The sequence below is a fragment of the Notolepis coatsorum genome (assembly GCF_963971535.1).
Source record: "Notolepis coatsorum genome assembly, chromosome: 1".
Classification (NCBI taxonomy): Eukaryota; Metazoa; Chordata; class Actinopteri; order Aulopiformes; family Paralepididae; genus Notolepis; species Notolepis coatsorum.
Genome location: NC_140165.1, coordinates 305,266,628 through 305,279,667, shown reverse-complemented (window position 1 = coordinate 305,279,667; position 13,040 = coordinate 305,266,628). Strand labels below are relative to the sequence as shown.

The 13,040-nt window shown below is 45.1% G+C and overlaps 1 protein-coding gene across 1 annotated transcript in view; it reads right to left on the bottom strand.

Annotated features, from left to right (window-relative positions):
* Positions 1-1,536: 1,536 nt before the first annotated feature.
* The window catches only part of cadm1b (cell adhesion molecule 1b), a gene marked incomplete at its 5' end in the record, with an annotated part of 172,790 nt that continues 161,286 nt past the window's right edge, over positions 1,537-13,040 (bottom strand). The window contains 2 exons of the mRNA XM_084310984.1: positions 1,537-1,670; positions 2,077-2,208. Coding sequence (XP_084167110.1) covers positions 1,552-1,670; positions 2,077-2,208 — 251 coding nt within the window. The 3' untranslated portion in view covers positions 1,537-1,551. The remainder of the gene's footprint in view (positions 1,671-2,076; positions 2,209-13,040) is intronic.

Sequence of the window (13,040 nt, the reverse complement as noted above, 5' to 3'; positions counted from 1 at the left end):
TGTCCATCATAACACATGTTGTATCCCTATTGTTCTTCCCCACTTGCATGAGAAAATAACTGTGTGCCCAAGTTCTACGGCTTCTAAGTTTGAACTTGACGATGTGCCATGTGAAGACGTGTTGATTGGCTAGTTTCACTGAGGGTCTTTAGTGTCACAGAATTTCAGGAATACTTGAGTGCACGTTCGCCTAACATTAGATCGTCTCTCTGACCTCGATCCGCGAGATCCGATTGTTCATCCAATGGCTTAGAAAGGCACGATAACGATCTCGGCTATTATACCACCACGGTGTTCAAAACCATCAGAATTTCCAATAGCATGTTTACGTGTGATGTTAAAGCAGTGCATGATGTCAGCACACGGCTTTCCCACGTTTGCATTGCACGGTCTCTCTCTGGAATTCTAAACACTTCCAAAGAGTCCATGTCGTGGCACATGTTAGCTGTTTTAATGATGTGAGGCCCGGGCATCTTATTCAAGTAACGATCGCGGTGGGTGGAAATCACTGCCTTAGAAACGCCATTCCACCATCCCTTAAATATTCAATCTAGTGATAGCCAAATGCCATTTTCTTTTTACCACCATCGTCATCATGCCTTTCAAAACATACGGAGAGCAGATGTGCCTCGTTTCTGGGATAAACGAAGAGGATCCTTCAGAATTGAACAATATGTTCGCAATCATCCGGGATGACGCTCAACACATTTTTAGGGATGAAGAGGATCCTTCAGAATTGTGGCTTTAGCAGCAGCGTTGGACTTCACTTCAAACGAGCCGCGCGGACCGGCCGAACCACGGGGCACCGATCGGCGCAAACAAAGCCACCAGAATCCTTGAATGTGGGAGGACTTTCTTGTTGGAGTGTGTTCTTGACTACATGGGATGAAATCGGAAAAGTAATCCAGGATAGAAGTAGGATTTCGGCTCGGGGGGTATATATAATCAGACTCTGACACCCAGTGTTCCCGTTTATTCTGGAAACGACTCAAACGTCTGGGCTTTCTGGTGACACAGTGCTTCAGGGAGCCAGGCACACGTGGGCTTCTGTTGTTGAGAGCTAATGTGCAGCACACCTAGAAGAAAATGTCATGCCGTTCTCATCTTCCCCGCCCCCCCCCCCCATCCCCCCCGAAATGCCAGTCGCAATAAAAGAGCTGGTGGAGCAACACGGACAAAGTCAACAGGTACAATAGGGGCAAAAGGAGACGACGGAGGAAAAAAACAAACAAACAAACAAAAAAGAAATAGAACAAGGCACAAAATTGTCTGTAAAATAATTGAACTGTACAGAGTATAGGTCCCCCAGCAGTCTAGGAAGGGTTGGACAGGAGCCTGTCTACAACCACCACGCCAATCCTCCACATCACTCTTCTCCTCTTGTCTCTCCCATTACGCCTTTACACCACCTCCCTTCCCCGCCCCCGACCCATCCGCAACCCCCCCTTCCTTCCCCCCTCTCGGGGCCCACTTAGGACCCGGCACAACCATCCGCCCTCCCCCCCCCCGCCAACTGCCGGACTCTCTCTCCTTCGACGCTCCTCTCGGGGGTTAGATGTAGTACTCCTTCTTCTCGTCTGTGTTGTTGTGTCCCCCCTCCGCGTTGATGATGGCCGTGTCGGCGTCCGCGGCGTCGTCCGCACCCTTGGCTTCGTGCGTGAAGTAGGTGCCTGCGAGGGGGTGGTGGGGGGTGGGGGGTGGGGGAGGGGGGTAAATGAGTTAAATGGTAAATGGTGGATTTATATAGCGGCTTTTATCCAAAGCGCTTTACTATCTTTTTGTTCCTCACATTCACCCGTTCACTCACACATTCACACACACCGACGGCGGAGGGGACCGTGCGAGGTGCCGACCTGCTCATCAGGGGAGCAGTTATAGGTGGTTAAGTGTCTTGCTCAAGGACACATCGACATGCGGCCCGGGAGGAGTGGAAATCGAACCGGGGAACCTTCCGACTATACCTCCTGAGCAACTGTCGCCTGTGTGCTTAAATGCCACTTGACTCAATTTGTGAGAAATACACTTGAAACTGTACAAGACGTATTTGTGTTCGTATTGGCGCTGTCTGCACTTTACCTTTGTGTCTGGCGAAGTACCGGCCGAGGACGATGAGCGCGCAGAGGATGGCGAACATCACCACGGCAACAACTCCTCCGATGACGGCGTGGTCGATTTTCTGCGGCGCCCCCCCCTCGCCAGCTCTGGAGTCTGAGAAACAAGCCAATCACAGTGCGGTAAACCATTGCATCGCCGGCAAACCCCTCTCAGCCAATCAGCGCGGCTAATATCTGGACAAAGACCTCGGCTACCCCGCGATGTATGGTAGTAACTCAAGTGCTTCACTTTAAAAGCTTCCTCAAGGCTGACCTTCACAGACGCACAATGTAAAGAATTAAATTTTTTTTAATGTACTCTGCAACATACTGAACATACTTCGACTGTACAGACATTGCTGTGATGGGTTTGACATTCATACACTGCAACAATGGCGAGCAGTGTTACTGAAGAACAACGCTCTGTGTCTCGCTGCGCTGTGGACTCCTCACACGACCCACGTCAGGTCGCAGAGAGCTTTTTACTCCCAGCCCCCGGATCTCTCTACCCCCCTCCCTGTCCCTGTGTTTCCCCTGCAGGTCCAGCAGATGTCTAATAAGTGTCCTCCCCACGTGATGTCTCACCCGGCTGTGTCTCGTCGGTCATAAGATAAGATAAGATGAGATATTACTTTATTGAACCCTGTTGAGGAATCCCTTTTGGTTGCCCCAAACAATAGCTTTGCTACCTAGCTGAGAGGCCAAAGGCTACAGCCTCCACCCCTCAATTGTCTCCGTCTCTCTTCCTCAGTGTCTCCTAGCTGGCCAGGGGAGAGCCCTCCTCTCAGCCAAAACTCATTTAACCCACATGTAATTTGTAATAATTGTTTTTACTATTAAACCTATTTTGATCAGAAGATCTGTCTACGCTATAATCAATGAGTGTGGTTCCACCACAACCCCTTGGGGAGATTCAGGTGTCATAGCAGCATGGGAGGGGGGGGGGGGGGGGGGTACAGGTATGGGCTAATAGCAGAAGACATAAATATATAGGCAATACAATAATAGTACAGTAGAAAAAGTTAAGATAAGCAGTGTAAACTATATAATACACTCTGACTATAAGCATAATATATTGAGCAAGTAACAGTGTAATCAATCAAAGGTGCAGATGAGGGTCTGTATGCCCTATTAGTTTATTTGGTATTATACGTTACAATAAATATGGTAAATAACACTTAGAATCTGGATATATACTATGAGTATGTATACCTTGATCTCCAACCATTGTCAATCAAGATGTTTTAATTGATTGATATCCTTACTTGTCTTATTGTTATGATTTTATATGATGTGTGCTTTTATATGCCTTTTTTGTCTTTTTGGCTTAACTCTGTGTACACTCGACGTGACTGTAAATGAGGCGAAACCTCAGTTGCCTTTCAAGTTTAAATCAAGGTTTGAAATTAAATTAAATACAGTATACACAGACGCAGTATACATAAGGTACCCTAACTGGCACGATATACGTCATACGTTATCACCCCCAGCTGTCTGTTGGTCTTGATTCTCCTCTGTGTATTTGAGCTCCATTCCATTCAGTCGCTTCTGTCGTGGAATATATTATCATGTCATTATAGACAGCCTGACTGGTTCACTCTGACCAGCTATGTAATGTGTGTGTGTCTCTTTAAGAGACTCCAAGATACCAACATCTCCCCAGCCATAGCAAGGTTGTTGTTGCTTCCCGTGACTGGGAACCATTTTTATTTACTTTCGTCATCATATCTGATGTATGGTGTTACGTCTGACAACTGTGTATTTAATATACGTCTGAACAGAGCTCTTGGTCACTTTACGGCCAGACGATTATGTGTGAACATGATGTATCTGTCTGTAAACTGTCCTTTCATTGTGGCCACGGTGAAATAAACGTTTCTATTATTATTAATAATGACTCAGAATGATTTATAACGGCTCATCGTTTTGTCCTTTAATATTTCCCATTACACTTCTTATTGTTATCAGTCTGTCTTCGTGTCGCCTGTCTGAAGCCGCTACTCGTTCGGTGGTTTTGTTCTACCTGTTATTTGTCAGAGTAGCCGGTGAGCTACTCCCCATTACCTTTATACTCCCCATTACCTTTATACTCCCCATTACATTTATACTCCCCATTACCTTTATACTCCCCATTCCATTTATGCACTTGGGTCCACTACCGAAACTCCTCCAGTTCTCGCCTCTGTGCTTTTATTATTTACTGCGAGTAATGTGAAGACAGTGTTGTAGTCGAGTCACTAAATCTCGAGTCCGAGTCGAGTCTCGAGTCCCCAGTGTTCGAGTCCGAGTCCAAGTCCGAGTCACCAAAGAAGAGCCAGAGTCGAGTCCCCATTACCCTAGTCCGAGTCCGAGTCATCAAGGTTGAGTCTACTCCACTCTGGCAGTCAAAGAGCTGACGTACAAAAAAAAGGTCTACATTAAACATAAATGACACAGAGGTCACAATTTTTTTTGACACAATAGCCAAACAAATGCACTAGCCATCAATATCTTATGCCAAATGATTAGGGCATATTACAAAAAAAGTATTTGCACCTTCCGAGTCCGAATGCAGTCAATGCTCGAGTCCAAGTCCAAGTCTGAGTCATCAGTGCTCAAGTCCAAGTTGAGTCACGACTCACGAGTCCTGAAAATCAGTCCAGGACTCTGACTCAAGTACTACAAGACTGTGTGAAGAGCACTTTGGAGAGAATTCTCTAACCATAATGAATGTGCCCTGAATCACACATAATGTGTATACGGTTACGAGAAATTCATAACGCTGCTGCTCTCTGGGGAAGAACGTCTTTTCAATTGTGGTGTTTTAATTTCCCCTGTTCAAGCGGCACATACAGTAGCCTACACAACACAGTCCCTATGAAAGCCATTCACAACACTTTTTGAATCTAAAAAATTTACCTAATAATAAGAGCCATTCCTATCCAGGGGCGGACTGGCAACAAAAAGCACCTTGGGAATTTGCGGCCCCCCTTTGTCCGATATAACATATCAAGCTAATCAAGCAATCAATCGATGAATCATCAAATAACAAAACACAACCCGCCAATTTACCTTTGTGTCAAGTTAATATGCAAAACAATGGGTCTCATTTTCCAATGTTTTTCTTTCATATATTTGTGCATACAGAACATATCTACTGTATGCTATAATTACTTTTAAACTCTGTTGTGCAGTGGCACTGGTTGGTCACCACACATCCTATCCGAGCTCCGTGGCGGGGGGGGGGGGGGGGGGTCTTCAAAGAGAAGCTTCGGCTATTCTCGGTCCTCGCTCCACAATGGTGGAACGAACTTCCCACCAGTTAGGACAGCCGAAACCCGACCGATCTTTCGCCGTAGACTAAAAACACACTTCTTCAAACAATATCTGAAATGACTTCCACTATCATGCATTTTTCCACTAAATAATCGTCCTTGTCTATATTACTACCTACTAGGGCTGTCCCCGACTAAGGATTTGGATAGTCGACTTTGATTGGTCGAAATTAGCCGATAGTCGACTATTAGTCGACTTTGAAAAAAAAGAAAAGATTTGAAAAATCTTTGGGCTGTGGGGGTGCTTAATGTCTGAAGGAGTCTACGGAAGGCTTCTGCAAAAGCATGCAATTGGTCCACTGATGGCTACATCTTGATATTTGTCTAGTCTAGTGTGTTCATTAGATGGGTGAAATCCTCTTTCAGTGCCTCTGTGCCTGTTTTCTTAGGCAGTTAGCCTCTGGTATGCGTGCCATTAGCGTTAGCCATGCTTCTAGGCCTCTTTGCTTTTGGAAAGAATGATACAAAATAAATAAAAAATTCTAATATTTTTTTGTGTTTGTTTTTGCATTCGACTAAGAGGTTGGCAGTCGACTACGGCTCCTTTCGATCGATTAGTCGACTATTCGACTAATAGGGGTCAGCCCTACTACCTACTAACTATACTAATATGTCTCTGCTACTATGCACTCGACACTGCAGCACCCAAGTTTCAACACTGTTTGATGATCATTGTTACTCAGCTGAAAGAGTTGTACCCTTCCTGCTGACCGAACTCGTAAGTCGCTTTGAATAAATGACTAAATGTAAAACATTTAAATGTAAAGTGTCCTGGTTGCTTAGCCATCTAGAGTAGGTATATACCATTATACCCATGGCTGTGTAGTATGTTTTAATTCCTGCCTCCTGCCTTGCTTTCATGACGATGTTTTTGCACAACAGAGCTGTGGGCATCCTGGGACGAGATCTGTGAGGATGACAGATGTCTGGAAGATGAACTGACTAATATGTTGTTCATTATTCACAGAAAATATTCCAAACCAGTGTGTCTCTCATTATGCTTGTGTGATAAGTAGAAATGTGAAGTGCCACTATGAAACCAAACATAATCATTTCAAAATCTAACCCAAAAACATGTCCACCAAATTCAGAGGTGAGGACAAAATGAAGGTCAATTAACTAAAAGTCCAGCATGATCAATCCACCGGTGCTCTCGCCCATTCACTGTCAGCTCAAGAATGTGCAAATGAGATAAAAAGAAAAAAAACATAAAGCCATTCACTGATGCAGAGAGAGTACAGTGAGAGTAGAGGTGGGAATCAGGCCATATGATATTATCATGATACTAGAGTCACAATATTGTAATATATTTATATAATATATATATATTTAAAATAAAAAAAGAAGAAAAAATGCTCCCCCCAAAATATTGATACTTGGCGTCACTGTATCCATATAATATCCTATATATTATGAATCAGCAATATATTGCAATATTTTAGAGTGCATGGGGGAGGCAGCTGAAACAGAACCAGGCACAGAACAGGTTTATTTTTATATATAGTGATATAAATACTACAACAAGGGACAGAGCTTTGTCTCTCGCTAAGGACATTACATTCCATTAGCGTTTCGCTTCAAAGCTTGCACTATGGGTAATATCCTGAGCAGCATGGGTCACCCGAACATCCGTCTACCTCGCAGCCAGCCAGTTGTGGACCTGGGATGGCGTCGTAAAATTAGCATAACCCCCGTGGCTACAGTAGTACCAGTGCACCGTTCATCTTTCTGCACTAAAAGGTGCATTTGGAACTGTAAACTACTGTATATAATAATGTTCAAGTCAAGAGTTTTATTTGTCACGGCATACAAGTATACAATGAAATGCGGGTGGTCTTGCCCGCAACGATGTGCAATACAGTGGTACAACATATAATAGAATCCAATAAAAACAACATTGTGCAATAACAGGTAACAGGTAACATGGTGTGACATCTCGGTATCTGTACATAGTTATTTACAGAGAATATAGGACATGCTAGGTAGCTTTGGGAGTGCAATACACTGTTACTGTTGCTATACTAATTTAAAGTGGCCTTTCCTTTTGGCAATAAGTGTGGGTGAGTGCGGCATGAGTGTGTGCCCGCTCATGTTAAAGTGTTAACTGGCTGCTAGTTCCTTCCGTCAGTCTGTCATCAATTAATTTAGTTCAGCAAACACGCACACAGAATTTGAATGTCAGACCAGTTGGATCTGTTTTGGAAATCCCTCTCAAAACACGCTCGTCGGGTTGCAGGCGGCCTCCAGTTGAGCGTGTTCCGCTTTGGGCTGGAACCCCTCCGCGATGTGTCAGAGCACACTCCGCTAAATCACTCTGTACGTCCGCAGCACTGAGTGAGGGGGTCAGTGTGGAGGACATCATGCTCGGCAGCGTCATGGTCTGGAGCCTCGTCTCTTCGTCGGGTTCTACCGAAGGGGTGCAGCGTCTTTCTCCTTCTCGCACTCTGTGTTGGAGACCGCGAAGAAGGGATTACAATCTGTGTTGGAGACCGCGAAGAAGGGATTACAATCTGTGTTGGAGACCGCGAAGAAGGGATTACAATCTGTGTTGGAGACCGCGAAGAAGGGATTACAATCTGTGTTGGAGGCCGCGAAGAAGGGATTACAATCTGTGTTGGGAGACCGCGAAGAAGGGATTACAATCTGTGTTGGGAGACCGCGAAGAAGGGATTACAATCTGTGTTGGAGACCGCGAAGAAGGGATTACAATCTGTGTTGGAGACCGCGAAGAAGGGATTACAATCTGTGTTGGAGACCGCGAAGAAGGGATTACAATCTGTGTTGGAGGCCGCGAAGAAGGGATTACAATCTGTGTTGGAGACCGCGAAGAAGGGGTTACAATCTGTGTTGGAGACCGCGAAGAAGGGATTACAATCTGTGTTTGGAGACTGCGAAGAAGGGATTACAATCTGTGTTTGGAGACTGCGAAGAAGGGATTACAATCTGTGTTGGAGACCACGAAGAAGGGATTACAATCTGTGTTGGAGAGACCGCGAAGAAGGGATTACAATCTGTGTTGGAGACCGCGAAGAAGGGATTACAATCTGTGTTGGAGACCGCGAAGAAGGGATTACAATCTGTGTTGGAGACCGCGAAGAAGGGATTACAATCTGTGTTGGAGACCGCGAAGAAGGGGTTACAATCTGTGTTGGAGACCGCGAAGAAGGGATTACAATCTGTGTTTGGAGACTGCGAAGAAGGGATTACAATCTGTGTTTGGAGACTGCGAAGAAGGGATTACAATCTGTGTTGGAGACCACGAAGAAGGGATTACAATCTGTGTTGGAGAGACCGCGAAGAAGGGATTACAATCTGTGTTGGAGACCGCGAAGAAGGGATTACAATCTGTGTTGGAGACCGCGAAGAAGGGATTACAATCTGTGTTGGAGACCGCGAAGAAGGGATTACAATCTGTGTTGGGAGACCGCGAAGAAGGGATTACAATCTGTGTCGGAGACCGCGAAGAAGGGATTACAATCTGTGTTGGAGACCGCGAAGAAGGGATTACAATCTGTGTTGGGAGACCGCGAAGAAGGGATTACAATCTGTGTTGGAGACCGCGAAGAAGGGATTACAATCTGTGTTGGAGACCGCAAAGAAGGGATTACAATCTGTGTTGGAGACCGCGAAGAAGGGATTACAATCTGTGTTGGAGACCGCGAAGAAGGGATTACAATCGGTGTTGGAGACTGCGAAGAAGGGATTACAATCTGTGTTGGAGACTGCGAAGAAGGGATTACAATCTGTGTTGGAGGAGACTGCAAAAGAGGGATTACAATCTGTGTTGGAGACTGTGAAAAAGGGATTACAATCTGTGTTGGAGGAGACTGCAAAAGAGGGATTACAATCTGTGTTGGAGACTGCGAAAAAGGGATTATATTGTGTCGGCTTTGACTCTTTTACGTATAATTGGTTTCGGAATTATCTTACCGGTCGACATCAAGATATATACCTGGTGAATGTCCAGTCCACTCTGTGTTTTTGCCAATTACGAAAGGTGTCAAATAGGGATCAATATTGGACGCGGTTTTATTCGCAATCTACATTACCAATATTGTTTCAATTATTGTGACACAATTTTGTACAGTATTTTTTACACTGATTCTGTACAACTAGCCACTGAAAATGTGCAACATACTTTTGATGCTCTACAAGGTGCACTAGATCAGATTTTTGGAACCCTAACCTACTTGCTACTAGCACTTAGGCTACTGATGATGTTGTTGATTGGTAGAGTCCTTATCAGCGCAACCCATGCTGTCCCTCAAACTAGCCACACCAATGCAAAGTTAATGGGCTCGTGTCTGTTCCAAGCTAACTGAAGACAACTGAAATCTACTCCAGAGTGCATACAAAGTAGATTTGCAGAGTGAAGCGGGGGTTCATTACAACATTGCTTGCCATTGTAGCTAGCCTAGGGCACCTTACACGACCTGGCCCACCATCACTGACACCTGGCCACTGACACCTGGCCTAGCGTCCATGAGTTATTGAATGGCCACGATTTACGACAGATGGCCCACGGCAACAGTCTGCCACACCATGGGAAAAAGATTGAATAAAACAGGTCCCACTTTCAGATACCACAAGTATCTTTTTTAAATACTTTACTCGTGCTAATCTCTTAGAGTTAAAAACAGCAAATATCCATTCTAGTAATATTCTGCATTCAAGTTTTATAGTTCATTGCCGGGGCTAATTGGTTTCATTCAACATTTTAATAGTAAAACAGCTGTCTTGTCTTACACATCATCATATTAATCATTTGTAAATTAATAAATATGTAGATAATCTGGAACTTTGTTACATAGAAGATTTGTGTGACTGGACGTCCTTAAATTGTAATTCAATACCCCTCTTCTACTGTCTACTCCCTGATAAAGCAGAAATACCATAAATACAGTATGCATGTGTGTATATATATACTGTATATATACTGTAAATGCATCCATTATTCATTATTGTTTGTAGTAGGCTATACTAACCATGTTTCCCCTCGGGGATTACAAATAAACCATACCAATACAATAAACTGTCCATGAGAATGGCTAAACTTTATATCCATTATTAAATATTATGTATGACTCCATAATGCCCAATGTTCCTCTTCAAAGGGGCTTGCTCTGCAAAATGTTCCAAAGTCACATATATTACAATGCCTATGATACACTAGACACCCTCAGCGATTTAAACAGAGAGAGTTCACAAAACTGTAAAATACACTGTGATTTAAGGGGCAATTTCTGGACGTCATAGAGCTCGATCATCGGGGACCAGACGTGAGTCCGGAGATAAATTGGAGAGCGGTGTCCGTTCACGGATAAATACAGGGCAGCCCCCCAGGTGTCACAGGCTGACCGCTTAGCCCGGATTTATCTGCCCACCGCGGGAGAACAAGGCGAAATTTGAAGACGTTAAATTTCCAGCCTGAGAACAGTTGGGAGGCATTCATCAATAGCTCTATATCTGTTCTCTTTTTGGGCTGATGAAGGAGGGGGAGGCTGGAGGAATCCACCGCTCTGGTTCTGTGCTGCATGAGAGAGCAGCTCAATTTTCCATCAATCTCTCTAGCCGTGCCCTGAACTTGGAACGATTTTGATGAAAAGACGAACGGAGAGAGAGAGAGAGAGAGAGAGAGAGAGAGAGAGAGAGAGAGAGAGAGAGGGAGTGAGAGAAGGACATCTTCACGATGTGACGCTGCGATTATGTTGAACGTCGTGAAGCCTAACGCACGTGACGCGCCTTCACGTTTGTTGTTCGACTTCAAAACCCCTGGGTGCAAAAGTAGCTTTCAGTTAACGGTGGGGGGGGGGGGGGGGGGGGGGGGGGGGGGAGGTCTGAAACTACAGAGGCAGCTGTAATTCATTTGAGAAAGGTGTATGTTTCACTCAGGGGCTCTCTCAGGAAATAGACCTGGGACTCTCACGCGAGGTGAACCAATGCTCTGAAGGCAGGGAGGTGCACAAGCGCCGTTTATATTTACTGTACCAGGGGTGTCTATAGTGAGAGACGGCTGGTAGCTGGAAGATCTGAATGTTTCTGATTCTATTTTAACCTCTTTAAATCCACATAATCTTTTAAAACCGGAAAAATAATTGGGACATCACTGTGTGCACACATTTGCCAGCTTTAACACAGTAAAAAATAACAGTACATTGTAGACACTGTTTATGTCATTTTACAATAGATTATAGAATTATAGACAGATGGATAGATGTGGTAGATTTCTATAGATATTCTTACATTAGCAAAAAAAAATGCGGACATGGCCGGTTAGCCTTCGGGAGAGGTGTTAGTTGGACAATGCCTAGGGCGGCTAACCGGCCATGTCCGCTTCCATTCATTGTGCTAAGCTACAGCTAACGTGCTCTCTGGAGAAGACGCCGGTAAGCTAATTTCCCAAAATGTTGGCGAGTTCCTTTAAGTCCTTGGTTTTCCCGTGAATTATCAACTCTATTCAAGGGGCTCTCTCGCGCGAAATAGACTCCTACTGTACGAGGCGAACCGATGCTCTGAAGGCAGCCGTGCCGTTTATTTACTGTACCGGGGACGTCTGGCGAGAGACAGCTGGTTGCCGGGGAGATAGGTAACGGCCCCCGCGCTCCATGCTAATGAGGTAAAGCCGCTAAATGAACTGAGCAGCAGAGTCCCGCCGCTTCCCCCGCCTCCCTCACCCCCCCCACGCCTCTCCCGCCCTCACCTTGCCCCCTGCTGTCTTCCATTTGACACCTCCACCAGGAAACGCGCGGGGGCTCAGCCATCCCCACACACACATACACAAACACACATACACACACACACACACACACACACACAGTAAGGGAACGCGGCTGTTTGGCCTGGCGAACGCACCGAGCACATCTAAAAGGTATCACAGGGATGCCAGCGGGATAACATGTATGTAACTGTAACGGTTGGTTGCGTATCATGTCGCTCGCGGAGTGCAACTGTAGTGCGCCGCCGTTCTGTTTTCGTCAATTATTCAATACTTGTACCTTTTTACCCGCGTCGCTAAAGGGTAGAGCATGCCCCCCCCCCCCCGCCCCCAGCCCGCCACCCCCGGGGTTAGCAGGCTCAATTCCCCCCAGGGCGAGGCGTGTTAAAAATACATGAGTACTATGCGCCGTAGTACTGTTCGGTGGCTTTACGGAAAGCCCTCCGCTAAGTACCACATTGTTATTATTTCATTATTATTACAGCCTACATCAGCTCTTGCCGTCGTAAGACTTGAAATCAACATAATTTGATTATGTCAGTAATATGCCTAGGTGCCGGTAGGGTTGTGAAACCGGTACCTGCGAATCAATACCGGTACCCAACGGTAAATTTTGTCTGTACTTTCTCTAAAAATGTCATATATCTACCTCAGTTTAAAAAAAATATCCAACTTCAAATAATTTATGATCATATTATAATATATAATATTGCAGCGAGCGTTGTCTGCATCTAGCTTTGTAAAGTGTAACAACACTTGTGACCGTTTTCACCTTGCCATCGCCCCGACTGCTTTGTTGTTGAATCAAGTAAAATCCTAGGTAAGCGTGTATTGTGCGTGTGAACGTTGACGTGAACGTGCGGCACACTTCATAGGTTTTCGCGGTAAACGAAACATTGATGTCGGCGAACAAAAACA